Below are 24,128 nucleotides of genomic sequence, written 5' to 3'. Positions count from 1 at the left end.
TCACCTTTTCACTGTCTCTTGCATTTAGTATGTCCTAACTTCACTCCTTACCCAGCTTAAATTCTATGTCCATCATTAAAGTCACTTTGTACATTAAAATCACCTTGTGGCAGGGTGCAGTGGCTCACACCTGTAATTCCTGACTTTGGGAGGCTGAGGCGGGTGGATCACCTGAGGTCAGGAGTTTGAGACCAGCTTGGCCAACATGGCGAAACTCCATCTCTACTAAAAATACAAAAAATTAGCCAGGCGTGGTGGCGGGTGCCTGTAATCCCAGCTACTTGGGAGGCTAAGGCAGGAGAATTGCTTGAACCTAGGAGGTGGAGATTGCAGAGAACTGAGATCGTGCCATTGAACCACAGCCTGGGTGACAGAGCAAGACTCTGTCTCAAAAAAAAAAAAAAAAGGAGTCACTTCCAAGATGGCTGAATAGGAACAGCTCCGGTCTGCAGCTCCCAGCGAGATTGACGCAGAAGATGGCTGATTTCTGCATTTCCAACTGAGGTACCTGGTTCATCTCATTGGGACTCGCTGGACAGTGGGTGCAGCCCACGGAGGGCAAGTTGAAGCAGGGTGGGGCATCGCCTCACCCGGGAAGCACGAGGGGTCAGCGCATTTCCCTTTCCTAGCCAAGGGAAGCCATGACAGACTGTATCTGGAGCAACGGTATACTCCTGACCAAATATTGTGCTATTCCCACAGTCTTAGTAACTGGCAGACCAGGAGATACCCTCCCGTGCCTGGCTTGGTGGATCCCACACCCACGGAGCCTTGCTCACTGCTAACACAGCAGTCTGAGATTGACCTGTGAGGCTGCAGCTGGAGAAGGGAAGGGGCGTCCGCCACTGCTGAGGTTTGAGTAGCTCACAGTGTAAACAAAGAGGCCTGGAAGCACGAACTGGGCGGAGCCCATCACAACTCAGCAAGGCCTACTGCCTCTATAGATTCCACCTCTGGGGACAGGGCAAAAGGTGGCAGACAGCTTCTGCAGACTTAAACGTCCCTGTCTGACAGCTCTGAAGAGAGCAGTGGTTCTCTCAGTATGGCAGTTGAGCTCCGATAATGGACAGACTGCCTCCTCAAGTAGGTCCCTGACCCCCATGTAGCCTGACTGGGAGACACCTTCCAGTAGGGGGCCGACAGACACCTCAAACAGGCGGGTGCCCCTCTGGGACAAAGCTTCCAGAGGAGGGTTCAGGCAGGAATATTTGCTGTTCTGCAGTCTCCACTGGTGATACCCAGGCAAACAGGGTCTGGAGTGGACCTCTAGCAAACTCCAACAGACCTGCAGCTGAGGGGTCTGACTGTTAGAAGGAAAACTAACAAACAGAAAGGAATAGCATCATCATCAATAAAAAGGACATCTACACCAAAACCCCATCTGTAGGTCACCATCATCAAAGATCAAAGGTAGATAAAACCACAAAGATGGGGAGAAACCAGAGCAAAAAACCTGAAATTTCCAAAAAACAGAGCGCCTCTGCTCCTCCAAAGGATCACAGCTCTTGGCCAACAAGGGAACAAAACTGGACAGAGAATGAGTTTCACAAGTAGTTGACAGAAGTAGGCTTCAGAAGGTCAGTAATAACAAACTTCTCCGAGCTAAAGGAGCATGTTCTAACCTGTCACAAGGAAGCTAAAAACCTTGAAAAAAGGTTAGACGAATGGCTAACTAGAATAAACAGTGTAGAGAAGACCTTAAGTGACCTGATAGAGCTGAAAACCATGGCACGAGAACTACGTGATGCATGCACAAGCCTCAGTAGCTGATTCGATCAAGTGGAAGAAAGGGTATCAGTTACTGAAGATCAAATTAATGAAATAAAGTGAGAGGACAAGATTAGAGAAAAAAGAGTGAAAAGAAACGAATAAAGCCTCCAAGAAATATGGGACTATGTGAAAAGACCAAATCTACATTTGACTGGTGTACCGGAAAGTGACACGGAGAATGGAACAAAGTTAGAAAACTCTCTTCAGGATATTATCCAGGAAAACTTCCATAACCTAGCAAGGCAGGCCAACATTCAAATTCAGAAAATACAGAGACCACCACAAAGATACTCCTCGAGAAGAGCAACTCCAAGACACATAATTGTCAGATTCACCAAGGTGGAAGTGAACGGAAAACTTTTAAGGGCAGCCAGAGAAAAAGGTTGGGTTACCCACAAAGGGAAGCCCATCACACTAAGTGAATCTCTCGGCAGAAACCCTACAAGTCAGAAGAGAGTGGGGGCCAGTATTCAACATTCTTAAAGAAAAGAATTTTCAACCCAGAATTTCATATCCAGCCAAACTAAGGTGCATAAGTGAAGGAGAAATAAAATCCTTTATAGACAAGCAAATGCTGAGAGATTCTGTCACTACCAGGCCTGCCCTACAAGAGCTTCTGAAGGAAGCACTAAACATGAATAGGATCGACCGGTACCAGCCGCTGCAAAAACATGCAAAATGGTAAAAACCAGTAACGCTATGAAGAAACCACATCAATTAATGGGAAAAATAACCAACTAACATCATAATGACAGGATCAAATTCAATCATAACAATACTAACCTTAAATGTAAATGGGCTAAATGCCCCAAATAAAAAATATAGACTGGCAAATTGGATAGAGTCAAGACCCATCAGTTTGCTGTATTCAGGAGACCCATCTCACGTGCAAAGATGCACATAGACTCAAAATAAAGGGATGGAGGAAGATCTACCAAGCGAATGGAAAACAAAACAAAACAAAAAAGCAAGGGTTGCAATCCTAGTCTCTGATAAAACAGACTTTAAACCAACAAAGACCAAAAGAGACAAAGAAGGCCATTACATAATGGTAAAGGGATAACTTTAACAAGAGCTAACTATCCTAAATATATATGCATCCAATACAGGAGCACCCAGATTCATAAAGCAAGTCCTCAGAGACCTACAAAGAGACTTAGACTCCCACACAATAATGATGGGAGATTTTAACACCCCACTGTCAATATTACACAGATCAATGAGACAGAAGGTTAACAAGGATATCCAGAACTTGAACTCAGCTCTGGACCAAGCAGACCTAATAGACATCTACAGAACCCTCCACCCCAAATCAACAGAATATACATTCTTCTCAGCACCACATCATACTTATTCTAAAACTGACCACATAATTGGTAGTAAAATACTACTCAGCAAATGTAAAAGAACAGAAATCACAACAAACTGTCTCTCAGACCACAGTGCAATCAAATTAGAACTCAGGATTAATAAACTCACTCAAAACAGCACAACTACATGGAAACTGAACAACCTGCTCCTGAATGACTACTGGGTAAATAACGAAATGAAGGCAGAAATAAAGATGTTCTTTGAAAACAATGAGAACAAAGACACGTTTCAGAATCTCTGGGACACTTTTAAAGCAGTAAGTAGAGGGAAATTTGTAGCACTAAATGACCACAAAAGAAAGCAGGAAGGAGCTAAAATGACATCCTAACATCACAATGAAAAGAACTAGAGAAGCAAGAGCAAACAAATTCAAAAGCCAGCAGAAGGCAAGAAATAACTAAGATGAGAGTAGAACTGAAGAAGATAGAGACACAAAAAACCCTTCAAAAAAAAATCAGTGAATCCAGGAGCTGGTTTTTTGAAAAGATCAGCAAAATACATAGACCTCTAGCAAGATTAATAAAGAAGAAAAGAGAGAAGAATCAAATAGACACAATAAAAAATGATAAAGGTGATATCACCACTGATCTCAGAAATACAAACTACCATCAGAGAATAGTATAAACACCTCTATGCAAATAAACTAGAAAATCTAGAAGAAATGGATAAATTCCTGGACACATACACCCTCCCAAGACTAAATCAAAAAGAAGTTGAATCTCTGAATAGACCAATAACAGGTTCTGAAATTGAGGCAATAATAGCCTACCAACCAAAAAAAGTTCAGAACCAGACAGATTCACAGCTGAATTCTACCACAGGTACAAAAAGGAGATGGTACCATTCCTTCTGAAACTATTCCAATCAATAGAAAAAGAGGGAATCCTCCCTAACTCATTTTATGAGGCCAGGATCATCCTGATACCAAAGCCTGGTAGAGACACAACAAAAAAAGAGAATTTTAGGGCAATATCCCTGATAAACATCGATGTGAAAGTCCTCAATAAAATACTGAATCCAGCAGCACATCAAAAATCTCTTCCGCCACAATCAAGTCGGCTTCATCCCTGGGATGCAAGGCTGGTTCAACATATGCAAATCAATAAATGTAATCCACCACATAAACAGAACCAATGACAAAAAACCACATGATTATCTCAATAGATGCAGAAAAGGCCTTTGACAAAATTCAACAGTCCTTCATGCTAAAAACTCTCAATAAACTAGGTACTGATGGAACGTATCTCAAAATAATAAAGCGCTTTTTTGACAAACCCACAGCCTGAATGGGCAAAAAATTGGAAGCATTCCCTTTGAAAGCCAGCACAAGACAAGGATGCCCTCTCTCACCACTCCTGTTCAACAAAGTGTTGGAGTTCCGGCTAGGGCAATCAGGCAAGAGAAAGCAATAAAGGTATTTGATTAAGAAAAGAGGAAGTCAAATTGTCTCTGTTTGCAGATGACATGATTATATATTTAGAAAACCCCATTGTCTCAGACCAAAATCTCTTTAAGCTGATAAGCAACTTCAGCAAAGTCTCAGAATACAAAATCAATGTGCAAAAATTACAAGTGTTCCTATACACCAATAATAGACAAACAGAGAGCCAAATCATGAGTGAACTCCCATTCACAATTACTACAAAGAGAATAAAATAGCTAGGAATCCAATATACCAGAGATGTGAAGGACCTCTTCAAGGAGAACTACAAACCACTGCTCAACGAAATAAAAGAAGACACAAACAAATGGAAGAACATTCCATGCTCATGGATAGGAAGAATCAGTATCGTGAAAATGGCCATACTGCCCAAAGTAATTTACAGATTCAATGCTATCCCCATCAAGCTACCACTGACTTTCTTCACAGAGTTAGAAAAAACTACTTTAAAGTTCATATGGAACCAAAAAAGAGCCCGTACAGCCAAGACAATCCTAAGCAAAAAGAACAAAGCTGGAGGCATCATGCTACCTGACTTCAAACTACACTACAAGGCTACAGTAACCAAAACAGTATGGTACTGGTACCGAAACAGATACACAGACCAATGGAACAGAACAGAGGCCTCTGAAATAACACTACACATCTACAACCATCTGATCTTTGACAAACCTGACAAAAACAAGCAATGGGGAAAGGATTCCCTATTTAATAAACGGTGCTGGGAAAACTGGCCAGCCATATGTAGAAAGCTGAAACTGGATGCCTTCCTTACACCTTATGCAAAAATTAACTCGAGATGGATTAAAGACTTAAATGTAAGACCTAACACCATAAAAACCCTAAAAGAAAACCTAGGTAATACCATTCAGAACATAGGCATGGGCAAAGACTTCATGACTAAAACACCAAAAGCAATGGCAACAAAAGCCAAAATAGACAAATGGTATCTAATTAAACTAAAGAGCTTCTGCACAGCAAAAGAAACTATCATCAGAGTGAACAGGCAACGTACAAAATGGGAGAAAATTTGTGCAATCTACCCATCTGACAAAGGGCTAATATCCAGAATCTACAAGGAACTTAAATTTATAAGAAAAAAACAAACAGCCCCCATCAAAAAGTGGGCAAAGGATATGAATAGACACTTCTCAAAAGAAGACATTTATGCAGCCAACAGACATAAAAAAATGCTCATCATCACTGGTCATTGGCGAAACACAAATGAAAACCACAATGAGATACCATCTCATGCCAGTTAGAATGGCAATCATTAAAAAGTCACGAAACAACAGGTGCTGGAGAGGATGTGGAGAAATAGGAATGCTTTTACACTGTTGGTGGGAGTGTAAATTAGTTCAACCATTGTGGAAGACAGTGTGGCGATCCCTCAAGGATCCAGAACTAGAAATACCATTTGACCCAGCGATCCCAATACTGGGCATATACCCAAAGGATTATAAATCATTCTACGATAAAGACACATGCACATGTGTTTCTTGTGGCACTATTCACAATAGCAAAGACTTGGAACCAACCCAAATGTCCATCAATGATAGACTGGATTAAGAAAATGTGGCACATACACACAATGAAATACTATGCAGCCATAAAAAAGGATGAGTTCATGTCCTTTGCAGGGACATGGATGAAGCTGGAAACCATCATTCTAAGCAAACTATCACAAGAACATAAAACCAAACACCGCATGTTCTTACTCATAGGTAGGACAGAACACATGGACACAGGGTGGGGAACATCACACACCAGGGCCAGTCGGGACATGGGGGCCTGGGGGAGGGATAGCATTAGGAGAAATACCTAACGTAAACGATGAGTTCATGGGTACAGCAAACAAACATGGCACATGTATACCTATGTAACAAACCTGCACGTTGTGCACATGTAACTTAGAACTTATATAATTGAAAAAAAAAATCACCTTACATACATGCTCAATCCCTTGCCCCCCTCTTGCTCTCTATAAGAGGGGTGAGGTTCTCAAAACCTCACCCTAATTAAACCAAATGTTACTCCTATGCTGTACCTGCACTCATGTAGCTGAACATGGCTGAAGGAAACTACACGGCCACATGGACTGCTCTTTTGAAATTCATAAACACCAACTTAAAATACATTTTTTAATATTTCAGATTATTTCTCTAATACAGAATCTGAGTACATTTTAAAATACTATTGATGCATACAGCCAAATTGCTTTTAAAATAAAATTTACTTATATATGGAGCTATTTTGAAAATATTTATCATGGGGCATGGAACTTCCACTCTAGGAATTTTAAGCAAATAATTTTAGAAGTATACAAAAATTTAGTTACTAGGTTACTTATAATAGACTTAACAGTTAAAAAAAAGTTGGAGTTGTCCTACAATAATGAAAAATTAGTAACAATCCAAATGTTGAACTATATGGCATACGTGAAATACATTATGCTAAGTCCATACCATAGGACGCTATTAAGCCAATGGAAAAATATTCATAATATACTGTTGAAGAGGAAAAACGTAGATTATAAGAATACATATATAATCTTTGAAAATTTTATATATATGTATTATTATAAATAAGTATATAAGAAAAAAGCCTGGAGGATATCAATATTTATCTTTGGATAATAAAATTATTGCTGTTTTATTTTCCATCTTTTATGTGTTCTACAAAAAATACATATTTCTTTATTAATGAATGTATCAATTTACATGTGCAGTACTGAGAATATAGTGGGATAACATTTGAGATTATAGCAGATTAAATTAGCTGTACTTACTATTATTTCTGATGCAAAATACCTGAAAGGATCATTTCCACCTTCTTCAGACTGTTCAAGGAATTGTGCTGTCAGCAAAGGGCATTTCAAGCTTTTGAAACAACTAAGGCATAAGAAATAGGTAACTATGAAATCAACACTTCCAAGTATAAAATCCCTAGTTCTTCAAATCTAAGTTAATTTTACTTGAAAAATAACATAAGCACTGCTATGGTTTGAATGACTCTCCTCTCCAAAACTCATGTTGAAATTTAACTGCCATAAAGAGGTGGGAATTAGGCCAAGGGGGCTCCACTCTCATGCATGAGATTAATGCTCTTGTAAAAGGGCAAGTTCAGCCCACTTTTGCCGTTTGCCCTTTTACCTTCAGCCACATTGTGACACAGCTAGAAGGCCCTTGCCAGATGCCAGCGCCTTAACTGTAGACTTCCCAGCCTCCAGAACTGTGAACCAATGAATTTCGTTCATTATAAATCACCCAGTCTTAGGTAGTCTGTTATATCAGCACAAGTGGATTAAGACAAGCATCAATAACTTAATGTTCTATAAAACTGTTGATGTAACGTCGTTCGTACTAGTAATAGGGAGAACATGAGAACACCTTGGGAGACTCAACATGCTAAGACTGACTTCTACATCTGAACTATTCCATTGAATTCTGAATGTTTGAGGGCCAGTGCTAGTCTACGATGTTGTTTTCATTAGTTCAAAGAAAAACTCAGGAAATAGTCATTTTTTCACACAGCTCTATTTGTTTTATTTAGAAAATGAAACTTTATTCTGTGATTAAGCCTTTCCTATTTCTTTAGTTAAAATACCTTTTCTTTTATGAGATAATGGATTTTATAAGTGGTAAAAAACTTTTTTTTGAGACAGGGTCTATGTCACCCAGGCTGGAATGCAGTGGCACAATAATAGCACACTGTAACCTCAAACTCCTGGGCCCAAAGGATCCTCCTGCTGCAGCCTGCCAAGTAGCTTGGACTACAGGCACACAACACTGTGCCCAGCTAACTTTTTTATTTTTTGTAGAGACAGGGTCTCACTATGTTGCCCAGGCTGGTCTCAAACTCCTGACCTCAAGCAATCTCCCACCTTGGCCTCCCAAAGTGTTAGGATTACAGGTGTGAGCCACCACATCTGGCTGTTAATTTTTTTTAAATGTCCTGACAAGTAGGAAGCTAAAAATAGTATGTCTATAAAATTAAAATATTATTTTATATTCTATTTTTTAGAGATGAGGTCTTGCTGTGTTGCCTAAGTTGGTCTTGAACTCCTGGCCTCAAGTGATCCTCCTGCCTCAGCCTCCAAGTAGCCAAAATTTAAAAATTACTGGTCCATGTAATTAAATAATCTAGTCTATCACTGTCCAATAGAAATATAACATAGCCCTACATATAAGATCTTTTAGTAGACATATGAAAAAAGTAGTAAGAATGGGAGAGATGATTTTAATAATTTATCTTAACCCAATATATCTGAAATATTGTCATTTCAACATGTTATCAATATAAAAATTATTGAGGTATTTTACTGTTTGTTTTTTGTTTTTTTTTTTTTTTTTTTTTTAAATAACAAGTCTTCAAAATCCAGGGGATATTTTATACTTAAAGTACATCTGAATTTTGACCAGCCATATGTCACATGCTACAGCCATATTGAACAGTACATGTTTAGTCTATAGCACCCATGGAGGGAATGCTGTTGGGTGGATACTCTACTACTATTTTTGTAGTCAAGTTGGATGTTCTGTCTGGTGGTCCTTCTGCTGCTTTCTTTGAAAGAGTAAAACACAATTTCTCCACAGAGCTACATATATCTATTTCCCACACTCACCCTGAGCTACATGTATCTATTTCCCCCACTTTCATTATTCACTTACTATGATGAATAAAGGCAATACAAAGAAGAATATAAAGTAAATGAATGGATTTTGGTTTTATAATTATTTTATTAATTAGTTTTTTAAAGACAGGGTCTTGCTCTGTTGCCCAGGCTGGAGTACAGTGGCCGATCATCATTCACTGTAGCCTCACACTCCTGGATTCAACCCATCCTCTAGCCTCAGCCTCCCAAGTAGTAGCACTACAGGTATATGCCACTACATCCAGCTAATTTTAAAATTTTTTTTTGTAGAGATGGGGGTCTCGCTATGTTGCCAAGGCTGGTCTCAAACTCCTGGCCCCAAACAATCCTCTCATGTCAGTCTCCCAAAGTGATGGGATTACATGTGTGAGCCACTACACCCGGCCTATAATTTTTTTAAATATAAATGTCTCAAGTCCCCATGCTGTATCAGTTGAACCCTACATTCTTCTGAAATTCAAAACGTGAAACTAGATTTCTATTTACATGTCAAACAAGGTGAAGAAACATAAAATAACTGAACTATCAATTACTTAAGTCCATTGTGAGATGTTCTTAAAATTATACTTACAATTTCAGTAATTCATCCTTTAACTTTTCATTTTCCAGTGAGTTTTCTTTGTTATCAATGACTTCTTCCACAAAAGGCTTAGTGAACTCTATTAAGGCCTTGCAACACTGACAAAGGCCATAGTCATCCATTTGTATTTGTTCTTTTGAGTATGGAACAGGAAGAAGAGATAGCTGATTCCAAAGGGTAGACAATGCTAATCCAATTGAATATGCCTTGTTATGAAGTTTCTGAATCACTAGAACAAAGATCAAGTTGTCGCTCATCAAGTATGCTAAACATGGGACAAGAAATTCGGCAAATGTGGAATTACAAGATACCTCCTCCTTCCATATTTTAACAGCTCTTGAAATCAAGATGACACATCACAGTCTAACTGGCAGTGTTTTTTTCTTCTTAGTTGTGCATAAAATAACACAGCATCTTGCCATGAAATGCTGTTTAGGTTATGTTTATAACCAACTATGTGTAACAGGCTATGTACTTAAGACAGAAACATGTTCTTTCCATGTTTTTTGTGTTATAAGCACAAAATATGAGAGTGTATTGTAAACTGCAAAGCACTATACAAATAGGAGGTGGTATTATTAGATTTTTTTCCCCTAGAAGACAGAATATTATAGGTGGTATGAAGCTGGTAGGCATTCATATTTAAAACAAATATAATTTCTGATTCCAGGTCCCTCTATCAGACTGTGAGATAAATGAATTTCCTAAAATGAAAAATAACCTCTTCCCATGGATACTGTCTGCCTCGGTTGCCAAGACCCATTACCTACCAATATTGTTACTGCACTCAGCCATGGAGCCTTATCGTGCCATATCTCCTCGTTTCATTCTTCAGTAGTACCTTTGCTATGCCCAATCCACCTCCCAAAGCAGAGGCTGAGCAACGCCCTGCCTGATACTCTTCTGGACTACTATAATGCTATCAGATTTAGTACTGCAGACACCACAGAGGTAATCCTTGAAATATGTTTCGGGAGAAAATTCTAGATTTAAGCAGCAGATAGGAAGGTTAGGCAAAAAGGTATAGGTTTCAATACAGCACATGAAAAATAGTATGACATTCAACAGAATATTTACTGGGTACCCACTCTGGCCAGATACTATAATCTTTCCATGAGCAGCAAAATTCACATTGGCATTGCTATTATTCGTTTAAGCAGAGTACTCACTAATTAGCTGTAAACTTTGGTGTAGTATTGACATTTTGGGGTAACCATCAAGGCACTTAAAGATACAAGAAGTACTCTGATATCAAAATTCTCATTACCTGTTTGTAATGGCTGAAGCAAAAGAAGAATACTTTGGGATATCTGTTTTCCAGAGGGCTCTTCAATCAGTTCAAGCAAACCCAACAATAATTCCTTTGGATTGCATAACTATAAAAATATTCACAATTGAACCTGTTTAATACAAGTTGTATTTAAAGCCACATTATTACTATTTTTAAGAAGACATATATTGACAAAAAATATTATACAATTATGTTTTTGCTTAACATTAAAATTATTTATACAATTGTTAAAAAAATGTGCACTAGCAAAACACAGAATCTGTGATGGTCAAGTAACTATAAAACTAAAAAGCAGCAAGAAGTCAATGGATCTTTAAGCTCAGGTTTCCTTTGTGCTTCACCTGTCTACTCTGAAATTGCCTTAATAAATTCCCAGGGGCTCCAGCAGGTGGGACCTTTCAATCCCACGCTGCAAGCCTATTTAGGCTAGTCCGGAATCGCTTCTGTATTTTTTAAACAGGTGAAACTTTGCATTGCTTTCTGACTGGCAATATTTTATCATCTCACTTGACTGTTTTTTTTTTAAAAGCTCCCAGCTCCCTTAGTCAATAACTCATACAGATGGAGCTCTCCTTCCAAATATATATTTGGGTATATTTACACTGATCACTAAGCAGTTTCTTATAACATCCTTTTTCTCAGAATTTTTCTTTCTTAGCCATCAAATATTGCCTTTAAACTCTACTAGCCTTTTACCAATGATCTCTTTCTAAGGTTGTTAGTCACAACTGATCTGTGTTCTACCCCATTCCTACTTTCATTTTAATCACTTGTATTCTAGGCTTTCGATTCTCTTTTAAGGAACGTACCACAAAGAAAGAGGACTGAGATTTTAATTCTAGTTCTAATGTTGCCAAAAGATAAATGTGACCTTGAACTACCTCTCTAAACCTTGTATTCCACATCTATACAAAAAGTTACTTGTTAAAATATAGCTTCCTAGGTCTCTCCCTGGAGATGCTGAATCAATGGGTCTGATATGAAGTTAATGAGGTTAGAAAATTCTTTTATCCAGAGAATTTGGGAAATCCTGAAATGGAACTGCCTATCCAATCAATAAGACTGGGTCTTTTCTCCAACAAGTTCCTTTCTGCATGTACTTTCATGAACTGAAAGCTTTCTTACCAAACAATAAACATTAAAGGGAATTATAAAATACTGCTGTGTATTATGACAAAGAGAACCTTGTTAACTTACCTTTACTAATAAATCAAAGATCAAAAAGCAAACTTTTCTTTTAGCATCCTCTTTATCTTTACACAAAAGGCATCGAACAACAGGACCAATGAGATTCCAGCCCATATTCTTGATGATGACCTGTAAAGACATTTTCAGAGTAAAGCAAACACTGCCACCTATAGGACTCTCGCAGTGTGCTTTCCTATCTTGGAAGAGCTCAGAATTGTCTCTGAAACAGGAAGATGGGAGAAGTGAGGCCTATGACATTTCACCACAGACTTTCCAGCGTGGGCTGCTGACAGATATCAACATTTTTAAATAGATAGTTTTTAATATGTTCACTGAGGAAAGGCAAAAGGGTCTTTACTTTTTATCAGGCAAGCTGATGTTTCCCAAGATTTAAATAGTGCCTCTATTTCCAAAAAGAGTTAATTTGCTGAATACAGGTACTTAACTTCCACAGAGAATTTTTCTCCCCTTATTCATAAAGAAATCCAGCCAATGCTCCTGTACCTTTTAAAGTTCCTTGGAGTCTCTAAATATAATCATTGTAATTTATATAAAAAGAAGGAATACGACTTCATTAACTATCTCTCCTACATACAAGTGGCTTCTATGTTCAAAGATATTTCAGAATGCTTACCACACAAGTGAAAGTTTATCTTTATAATTACTAATTCACATTCATTATCAAAACCACTGATTTTCAAAAGTATCAACTGTCAGGCCTCTGAGCCAAAGCTAAGCCATCATATCCCCTGTGACCTGCACGTACACATCCAGATGGCCGGTTCCTGCCTTAACCGATGACATTCCACCACAAAAGAAGTGAAAATGGCCAGTCCTTGCCTTAGGCGATGATATTATCTTGTGAAATTCCTTTTCCTGGCACATACTGCCTCAAAAGCTCCCCCACTGAGCACCTTGTGACCCCCACCCCTGCCTGCCAGAGCACCCCCTTTGACTGTAATTTTTTCTTCTACCTACCCAAATCCTATAAAACGGCCCCACCCCTATCTCCCTTCGCTGACTCTTTTCGGACTCAGCCCGCCTGCACCCAGGTGATTAAAAAGCTTTATTGCTCACACAAAGCCTGTTTGGTGGTCTCTTCACACGGATGCCAGTGACATTTTGGTGCCATGACTCGGACTGGGGGACCTCCTTCGGGAGATCAATCCCCTGTCCTCTTGCTCTTTGCTCTGTGAGAAAGATCCACCTACAACCTCAGGTCCTCAGACAGACCAGCCCAAGGAACAGCTCACCAATTTTAAATCTGGTAAGCGGCCTCTTTTTACTCTCTTCTCCAATCTCTCTCACTATCCCTTAACCTCTTTCTCCTTTCAATCTTGGCGCCACACTTCCATCTTTCCCTTCTCTTAATTTCAGTTCCTTTCCATTTCTGGTAGAGACAGAGGAGACGCGTTTTATCTGTGGATCCAAAACTCCGGCACTGGTCACGGACTCGGGAAGACAGTCTTCCCTTGGTGTTTAATCACCCGGGGATGGCTGCCTGATTATTCACCCACATTTCAGAGATGTCTGACCACACGGGACACCTGCCTTGGTCCTTCACCCTTACTGCTTTTCTGGGGGGCAAGAACCCCCCGACCCCTTCTCTCCGTGTCTCTACCCCTTCTCCGCTTTTCTGGGGGGCAAGAACCCTCCGACCCCTTCTCTCCGTGTCTCTACTCCTCCACTTTTCTGGGGAGCAAGCGCCCCCCACTCCTTCTCTCCATGTCTCTACTCTCTTTTCTCTGGGCTTGCCTCTTTCACTATGGGCAACCTTCCACCCTCCATTCCTCCTTCTCCCTTAGCCTGTGTTCTCAAGAACTTAAAACCTCTTCAACTCACACCTGACCTAAACCTAAACACCTTATTTTCTTCTACAATGCCACCTGACCCCAATACAAACTCGACAGTGGTTCCCAATAGCCAGAAAACGGCACTTTCGATTTTTCCATCCTACAAGATCTATATAATTCTTGTCGTAAAATGGGCAAACAGTCTGAGGTGCCTGACGTCCAGGCATTCTTTTACACATCGGTCCCTCCCTAGTCTCTGTTCCCAATGCAACTCGTCCCAAATCTTCCATCTTTCCCTCCCGCCTCTTCCCTCAGTCCCAACCCCAAGCATCGCTGAGTCTTTCTAATCTTCCTTTTCTACAGACACATCTGACTTCTCCCCTCCTCACCAGGCCAAGCTAGGTCCCAAATTTTCCTCAGCCTCCACTCCCCACCTTATAATCCTTTTATCACCTCCCCTCCTCACACCCGGTCTGGCTTAGTTTTGTTCCACAACTAGCCCTCCTCACCTGCCCAGCTATTTCCTCTTAAAAAGGTGACTGGAGCTAAAGACATAGTCAAGGTTAATGTTCCTTTTTCTTTATCCAACCTCTCCCAAATCAGTTAGCGTTTAGGCTCTTTTTCATCAAATATGAAAAACCCAGCCCAGTTCATGGCTTGTTTGACAGCAACCCTGAGATGCTTTACAGCCCTAGACCCTAAAATGTCAAAAGGCCGTCTTATTCTCAATATACATTTTATTATCCAATCCGCTCCCGACATTAAATAAAACTCCAAAAATTAGATTCTGGCCCTCAAACCCCAAAACAGGACTTAATTCGCCTTCAAGGTGTATAATAATAAAGGCAGCCAAGTAGCAACGTATTTCTGAGTTGCAATTCCTTGCCTCCACTGTGAGACAAACCCCAGCCACATCTCCAGCACACAAGAACTTCCAAATGCCTGAATTGCAGCAGCCAGTCATTCCTCCAGGACCGCCTCCCCCAGAAGCTTGCTACAAGTGCTGGAAATCTGGCCACTGGGCCAAGCAATGTCCGCAGCCCAGGATTCCTCCTAAGCCGTGTCCCATCTATGGGAACCCACAGAAAATTGGAGTGTTCGACTCGCCTGGGAGCCACTGCCAGAGCCCCTAGAACCCTGGCCCAAGGCTCTCTGACTCCTTCCCAGATCTTCTTGGCTTAGCGGCTAAAGACTGACGCTGCCCAATCACCTCGGAAGCCTCCTGGACCATCACAGACGCTTTAGGTAACTCTCACAGTGGAGGGTAAGTCCGTCCCCTTCTTAATCAATATGAAGGCTACCCACTCCACATTACCTTCTTTTCAAAGGCCTGTTTCCTTTGCCTCCATAACTGTTGTGGGTATTGACGGCCAGGTTTCTAAACCTCTTAAAACTCCCCAACTCTGGTGCCAACTTAGACAACATTCTTTTATGCACTCCTTTTTAGTTATCCCCACCTGCCCAGCTCCCTTATTAGGTCGAGACATTTTAACTAAATTATCTGCTTCCCTGACTGTTCCTGGACTACAGCCACACCTCAGCGACGCTGTTTTCCCCAGTCCAAAGCCTCCTTTGCATCCTCCTCTCGTATCCCCCCACCTTAACCCACAAGTATAGGATGCCTCTACTCCCTCCTTGGCGACTGATCATGCACCCCTTACCATCCCATTAAAACCTAATCACCCTTACCCCGCTCAATGCCAATATCCCATCCCACAGTACGCTTTAAAAGAATTAAAGCCTGTTATCACTGAACTGTTAGAGCATGGCCTTTTAAAGCCTATAAACTCTTCTTACAATTCCCCCATTTTACCTGTCCTAGACCCAGATAAGACTTACAGGTTAGTTCAGGATCCGCACCTTATCAACCAAATTGTCTTGCCTGTCCACCCCATAGTGCAAAACCCATATACTCTCCTATCCTCAATACCTCCCTCCACAACCCAGTATTCTGTTCTGGATCTCAAACATGCTTTCTTTATATTCCTTTGTACCCTTCATCCCAGCCTCTCTTCACTTTCACCTGGACTGACCCTGACACCCATCAGGCTCAGCAAATTACCTGGGCTGAACTGCTGCAAGGCTTCACAGACAGCCCCCATTACTTCAGTCAAGCCTAAATTTCTTCCTCATCTGTTACCTATCTCGGCATAATTCTCATAAAAACACACGTGCTCTCTCCGCTGATCATGTCTGGCTAATCTCCCAAACCCCAATCCCTTCTACAAAACAACTCCTTTCCTTCCCAGGCATGGTTAGTGTGCTCAGAATTCTTACACAAGAGCCAGGACTGTGTCCTGTAGCCTTTCTGTCCAAACAACTTGACCTTACTGTTTTAGCCTAGGTCTCATGTCTGCGTGCAGTGGCTGCCGCTGCTTTAATACTTTTAGAGGCCCTAAAAATCACAAACTGTGCTCAACTCACTCTCTACAGTTCTCATAACTTCCAAAATCTATTTTCTTCCTCCCACTTGACACACATACTTTCTGCTCCCTGGCTCCTTCAGCTATACTCACTCTTTGTTGAGTCTCCCACAATTACGATTGTTTCTGGCCTGGAATTCAATCCGGCCTCCCACGTTATTCCTGATACCACACCTGACCCCCATGACTGTATCTCTCTGATCCATCTGACATTTACCCCATTTCCCCATATTCTTTCCTGTTCCTCACCCTTAACATACTTGGTTTATTGATGGCAGTTCCACCAGGCCTAATCGCCACTCACCAGCAAAGGCAGGCTATGCTATAGTATCTTCCACATCTATCATTGAGGCTACCACTCTGCCTCCCTCCACTACCTCTCAGCAAGCCGAACTAGTTGCCTTAACTCAGGCCCTCACTCTTGCAAAAGGACTACGTGTCAATATTTATACTGACTCTAAATACGCCTTCCATATCCTGCACCACCATGCTGTTCTACGGGCTGAAAGAGGTTTCCTCACTGAGTAAGGGTCCTCCATCATTAATGCCTTTTTAATGAAAACGCTTCTCAAAGCCACTTTACTTCCAAAGGAAGCTGGAGTCATTCACTGCAAGGGCCATCAAAAGGCATCAGATCCCATTGCTCAAGACAATGCTTATGTTGATAAGTTAGCTAAAAAAGCAGTTAGTGTTCCAACTTTTGTCCCTCACGGTCAGTTTTTCTCCTTCACATTGGTCACTCCCACCTACTCCCCCGCTGAAACTTCCACCTATCAATCTCTTCCCACACAAGGCAAATGGTTCTTAGACCAAGGAAAATATCTCCTTCCAGCCTGACAGGCCCATTCTATTCTGTCATCATTTCCTAACCTCTTCCATGTAGGTTACAAGCCGCTAGCCTGCCTCTTAGAACCTCTCATTTCCTTTCCATCATGGAAATCTATCCTCAAGGACATCACTTCTCAGTGATCCATCTGCTATTCTACTACCCTTCAGGGATTGTTCAGGCCCCCTCCCTTTCCTACACATCAAGCTTAGGGATTTGCCCCCACCCAGGACTGGCAAATTGACTTTACTCACATGCCTGGAGTCAGGAAATTAAAATAGCTCTTGGTCTGAGTAGACACTTTCACTGGATAGGTAGAGGCCTTTCCCACAGGGTCTGAAAAGGCCACCGTGGTCATTTCTTCCCTTCTGTCAGACATAATTCCTCGGTTTAGCCTTCCCATCTCTATACAGTCTGATAATGGACCGGCCTTTACTAGTCAAATCACCCAAGCAGTTTCTCAGGCTCTTGGTATTCAGTGAGATCTTCATACCCCTCACAGTCTTCAATCTTCAAGAAAGGTAGAACGGACTAACGGTCTTTTAAAAACACACCTCACCAAGCTCAGCCACCAACTTAAAAATGACTGGACAATACTTTTACCACTTGCCTTCTCAGAATTCAGGCCTGTCCTTGGAATGCTACCGGGTACAGCCCATTGAAGCTCCTGTATAGATGCTCCTTTTTATTAGGCTCCAGTCTCATTCCAGACACCAGACCAACTTGCACTGCGCCCCAAAAAACTTGTCATCCCTACTATCTTCTGTCTAGTCATACTCCTATCCACCGTTCTCAACTACTCCTAAATGCCCGGCTCTTGTTTACATTGCCCATTTACACTGTTTCTCCAAGCCATCACAGCTGGTATCTCCTGCTGCTATCCCCCACTCTTAACTGCCTCTTAAAGTAAATAAATAATCTTTGCTGGCAGGGCTATGCTGAACCTCCTTGGGCACTCTCTAATTGGATGTCCTGGGTCCTCCCAATTCTTAGTCCTTTAATACCTGTTTTTCTCCTTCTCTTATTCGGACCTTTTGTCTTGTTTAGTTTTTCAATTCATACAAAACCGCATCCAGGCCATCACCAATCATTCCATACGACAAATCCTCCTTCTAACAACCCCACAATATTGCCTCTTACCACAAAATCTTCCTTCAGCTTAATCTCTGCCACTCTAGGTTCCCATGCCGCCCCAATCCCACTTGAAGCAGCCCTGAGAAACATCACCCATTATCTCTCCATACCACCCCACAAAAATTTTCACAGCTCCAACACTTCAACACTATTTTTATTTTTCTTATTAATATAAGAAGACAGGAATGTCAGGCCTCTGAGCCAAAGCTAAGCCACCACGTACACATCCAGATAGCTGGTTCCTGCATTAACTGAAGACATTCCACCACAAACGAAGTGAAAATGGCCTGTTCCTGCCTTAACTGATGACATTACCTTGTGAAATTCCTTTTCCTGGCACATCCTGCCTCAAAAGCTCCCCCACTGAGCACCTTGTGACCCCCACCCCTGCCTGCCAGAGAACAACCCCCTTTGACTGTAATTTTCTTTTACCTACTCAAATCCTATAAAACAGCCCCACCTTTATCTCCCTTCGCTGACTCTCTTTTCGGACTCAGCCCGCCTGCACCCAGGTGATTAAAAAGCTTTATTGCTCACACAAAGCCTGTTTGGTGGTCTCTTCACACGGACGTGAGTGACATCAACAATGTATTCCACTTCTCTGGCCTGCTTTGTACTTTAACTCATCAGTATTTACCAAGCCTACACTATAATATTCTAGGGATTAGAAATAAAGTGAGGAACACACTGGATAAGATCACTCCTAGAGTTTACATTCTGGAGTCCTTCTTTAAAAAAACGGTGGCTGGCTGGGTGCAGTGGCTCATGCTGCTAATCCCAGCACCTTGGGAGGCTGAGGCAGGAGGATCACTTGAGCCCAGGAGTTTGAGACCAGCCTGGGCAACCTAGTGAGACCCTGTCTCTATTTTTTAAAGTTAATTATTTATTTTGAGACTGAGTCTTGCTCTATTGCCCAGGCTGGAGTGCAGTGGCACTATCTTAGCTCACTGCAAGCTCTGCCTCCTGGGTTCACATCATTCTCCTGCCTCAGCCTCCTGAGTAGCTGGGACTACAGGTGCCCACCACCAGGCCCAGCTAATTTTTTGTATTTTTTTTTTTTTCAGTAGAGATGGGGTTTCACCGTGCTAGCCAGGATGGTCTGGATCTCCTGACTGCGTGTCCACCTCCCTCGGCCTCCCAAAGTGCTGGGATTACAGGCGTGAGCCACTGCGCCCAGTCTTTGTTTTTTGTTTTTTTTTTTAAAGCATGGTGGCTCATGCCTGTAATCCCAACATTTTGGGAGGCTGAGGTGGGCGGATCACTTGAGCAGCCTGGGCAACATGGCCAAACCCTGTGTCTACAAAATACAAAAATTAGCTGGGCCTGGTGGCACACGTTTGAAGTCCCAACTACTTGGGAGGATGAGTGGTAGGATGGCCTGAGCCTGGGAGGCAGAGGTAGCAGTGAGCTGTGATCACACCTCTGCAAACCTGCCTGGGTGACAAGAGACAGACCCTATCTCAAAACAATATATAAATAAAGAAAAAGCAGATTTAACCCATCTGACAACGGATGAATAACCAGAATAGAAAAGGAGCTCAAACACCACTAAGGGAAAAAATCTAATAATCCAATAAAAAAATTGGCAAAAGATTTGAATAGACATTTCCCAAAAGAAGGCATACAAATTGCAAACAAGCATATGAAAAGTTGTGCATCATGATCATCAGAGAAATGCAAATCAAAACTACAACGGGATATCATCTCACCCCAGTTAAAATGGCTTATATCCAAAAGACAGTCAATAACAAATGCTGGCAAGGATGTGGAGAAAAGGAAACCTTCATATATTGTTGGTGGGAATGTGAATTAGTACAACCATTAATGAGAACAGTTTGGCAGTTCCTCAAAAAATACAAAAATAGAGCTACCATATGATCCAGCAATCCCACTGCTGGGTATATACCCAAAAGAAAGGAAATCACTATATTGAAGAGACATTTGCACTCCCATGTTCATTGCAGCACTGTTTATCTCAGATTTGGAAGCAACCGAAGTGTCCATCAACAAATGAATGGATAAAGAAAATGTGGTACGTATACACAATGGAGTACTATTCGGCCATAAAAAAGAATGACAACTTGTCATTTGCAATAACATGGATGGGACTGTAGACCATTATGTTAAGTGAAAGAAGTCAGGCACAGAAAAACAATGAATGTTCTCACCTTTTTGTGGGATGTGAAAAAACCATACAACTGAACACACGGACACAGAGAGTAGAAGGATGGTTACTAGAGGCTGAAAAGAGTAGTGGGAGGCAGGGAAGATGGCTAATGAGTACCAAAAAAAAAAAATAGTTATAAGTAATGAATAAGACCTACTATTTGAGAGCACAACAGGGTGACTATAGTTAATAACTAACTGTACAGTTTAAAGTAACTAAATGAGTATAATTGAATTATTTGTAACACAAAGGATAAATGCTTGAGGGGATGGATACCCCATTCTCCATGATGTGCTTATTACACATTATATGTCTGTATCAAAACATCTCATGTACCCATCAATATATATGCCTTCTATGTACCCACAAAAATTAGAATTTTTTTTAAAAAAGCTGATCTAGGAAGACAAAATGACACCTGTAATACCTCATATTGACCCCAGTCTTGTAAGATAATAAAAATAGAGCTTAGGATACAGTAGTCTCCCCACTTATCTGCAGAGAGTACATTCCAAGACCCCCAGTGGATGCCTGAAACCATGAATAGTACCAAACGCTATATATATATACTATACATGCATATCTGTAACAAAGTTTAATTTATAAATTGAGATTAACAATAACTACAACAATTACAATATACTGTAATAAATAGTATGTGAATAGTCTCTTACAAAGCAGTAAATAGCAAATATTTTTATTTTTTAATTCACTTTTTAAAAAAATATTTAGCGGACTCATACTTTAAGTTCTAGGGTACATGTGCACAACGTGCAGGTTTGTTACATATATGTGCCATGTTGGTGTGCTGCACCCAATTCACTCTTACAGTTGAAAATAATAGTAAATCTTGGTCAATTTTGATAGTCTCACCTGGCAAGAAAATTAAATTGTAGTCGGTTTTTTTTGTTGTTGTTGTTGAGATGGGTCTCACTCTGTTTCCCGGGCCGGAGTGCAGTGGTACAATCTTGGCTTACTGCAGCCTCCGCCTCCCAGGTTCAAGCAATTCTCCTATCTCAGTCTCCTGAGTGGCTGGGATTACAGGGGCACGCCATCACACCCGACTAATTCTTGCATTTTTAGTGGAGACAGGGTTTCACCATGTTGGCCAGGCTGGTCTCAAACTCCTGACCTCGCTGGTCTCAAACTCCTGACCTCAGGTGATCCACCCACCTCGGCCTCCCAAAGTGCTGGAATTATAGGCGTGAACCACTATGCCTGGCCTGTAGTCAGTTTTGAACATTGTCTTATCAGTATCTAAACCTTTGCATTTAGCTGATCACATATTGCAAAGGTGATTCTCAAACTATTAAGACTAAGCCTCACAATGTTTAAATCTATCCCATTAGCTATTCAGAAGCATGCTAAAAATAAAACACTGAGGCATGCAATGCCTGAAAAATACTTTGTTTATACTTCCCTTTTCCTTCTGCCTCATAGATGTGGTGCTGATCCTCATCTCCTTGGCAGGCCTCTTCTCTCTATCTGTTTCTTAAATTCCTCAAGATGGGATCTTGGGCCTCTTCTCTTCAGCCTCTTTTCTGTGAACTCAGGTAAATTCTTGTTTTTTTTTTCACCCCTCAATGCTTCAATTACCCAATCTTTACATAATTAAAGTCTCACAGATATGTGTCTCAGAGATCTACATCTTAATTCCTGTATCTACTGAGCTCAAAACCCTATTTTCCAATTGACTGCTGTACTTAAACTCAAAATTTCTAAAAGTCAAATCACTTGTTCCTTCAGTAAACTTTTCCCTCTACTTAGGCTGCCTTTTTCTGTTTGATACCATATATTATCCTTTTAGAGGCTAGAAACCCCGTCATTTTTGATGCCTCACCCTCTCAATCAATCCCCTGTATTCTACCCTAAAACCATATGCAATATAGCACTAACCAGCGGTAGAGCAGAGTAGTTAGGAGCTCCAAAACCATGCTACACAGGTCTGAATCTTGGATGTTACATAAAAGCTGACTTACTTTTGGGCAAGTCATTTAACCTTTCAGTCAAAATGAATACCTACTTTCTGAGATTTTGGAGAGACTAAGTTAATAAATGTAAAGGACTAAAGACAGCATCTGGTACATGTAAATACTCAATAAATATTAGTTGTTATTAATTTTTTTATTATTAGCTAAAAGCTAAGTACTTTCGAAGGTTATCCTCTGAGAACGCAATTAGAAAAAAATCAAGAAGAGTTTAAAAAACATAAAATTTATTATATTGAGGGTTACAAAGTTATCATATATATTAAAAACAATAAAATCTAATTATTTTAATAAAAAATAAGAAGGGTATAAGCCATTTGAACTAAGAGATGCTATAATAATGTATGATTAAAAAGTTTTAGGAATCCCCCAAATCCAATCAAGATGCCCTGGAGAGAAACACAGGTCAACACGACTACACTGTGATATCGAGAAAGAAACTTCTAATAAATAAGTAGCACTGCAAATGAAGAAAGACTGTGTACCTAGAAAGAAGATGGTCTTTGTATTAGTCTGTTCTCACGCTGCTTCTATGAAAAAATACCTAAGCCTGGGTAATTTAGAAAGAAAAGAGGTTTAATTGACATGCAGTTCCACATGGCTAGGGAGGCCTCAGGAAACTTACAACCATGGCGGAAGGCACCTCTTCACAGGGCAGCAGGAGAGGGGCTGAGTGCCAACAGGGGAAATGCCAGATGGTTATAAAACCATCAGACCTCGTGAGAACTCACTCACTATGATGAGAAGCATGTGGGAAACCACCCCCTTGATTCAATCACCTCCACCTGGTCCCACCCTTGACACACAGGGATTATTACAATTCAAGGTGAGATCTGGGTGGGGACACAGAACCAAACCATAGCAGTCTTCCTTATAAAGAGTATCCAAAGACACAAAATTTGGCAGGGTGTTGCCAAGACAGTGTCCCAGGAAAAAGTTATTCCTGATTCACAAATAAGATCCTTTTCTATTGTAGAGGACTTCTCAAACTATTGTAACTGGATGATACTGGCTAGCATAATGACATATAGCTTTCCTCCTGTTCTGATTCTAAGCACATAAAATACTGTTTTAATTAAAATTTGGTTTTCCATACACATTTGGCTGGAGAATGGGCTGATCACCCAAAATGAATATTTAGCCTGCTTGATATGTATATTTTTCAATGTAAATTAATAACCCAAACACTATTTTTGGACTCCCTAAACCAGAAGTAATTCTGTTTCTTCTAAAAACTCTTTACTTCAACTATAGCACTTATTTTATTTATTTTGCCTCATTATTGTTAGTTGTTTACATGTTTATCTGTTTGACCAGATTGTAAGTACCTTCAAGTATATGACTGTTTCTTTTCTTTTCTTTTTTTCTGAGACAGGGCCTTACTCTGTTGCCCGGGCTAGTCTCAAACTCCTGGGCTCAAGTGATCTGCCTGCCTCGGCCTCCCACAGTGCTGGGATTACAAGCGTGAGCCACTACGCCCCACCTGAATATTTCTAATTCTT

General features: G+C 40.8%; 1 protein-coding gene across 9 annotated transcripts in view; it reads right to left on the bottom strand.

The window, feature by feature from the left end:
- GLMN (glomulin, FKBP associated protein) overlaps window positions 1-24,128 on the bottom strand; it is a 60,421-nt gene that overhangs the window by 34,569 nt on the left and 1,724 nt on the right. For 7 of the 9 annotated variants that reach the window (XR_012417744.1, XR_012417743.1, XM_005542738.5 and 4 more), the window contains exons 4-7: window positions 12,305-12,424; window positions 11,084-11,192; window positions 9,808-10,045; window positions 7,371-7,473 (exon numbers count right to left, since the gene is read on the bottom strand). Coding sequence is in view for 6 of the 9 variants with exons in the window: in XM_005542738.5 (XP_005542795.2) it covers window positions 7,371-7,473; window positions 9,808-10,045; window positions 11,084-11,192; window positions 12,305-12,424 (570 nt within the window). In the remaining 3 variants the exon portion in view is untranslated. Of the gene's footprint in view, window positions 1-7,370; window positions 7,474-9,807; window positions 10,046-11,083; window positions 11,217-12,304; window positions 12,425-24,128 lie in introns of all 9 variants that reach the window. The other 2 variants (XR_012417745.1, XM_074001659.1) reach the window with 1 other exon arrangement.

The sequence above is a fragment of the Macaca fascicularis genome, chromosome 1 (genome assembly GCF_037993035.2).
Source record: "Macaca fascicularis isolate 582-1 chromosome 1, T2T-MFA8v1.1".
Taxonomy (NCBI): Eukaryota; Metazoa; Chordata; class Mammalia; order Primates; family Cercopithecidae; genus Macaca; species Macaca fascicularis.
The sequence above is the reverse complement of the archived record's forward strand: the minus strand, read 5'-3'. Positions and strand labels throughout refer to the sequence as shown.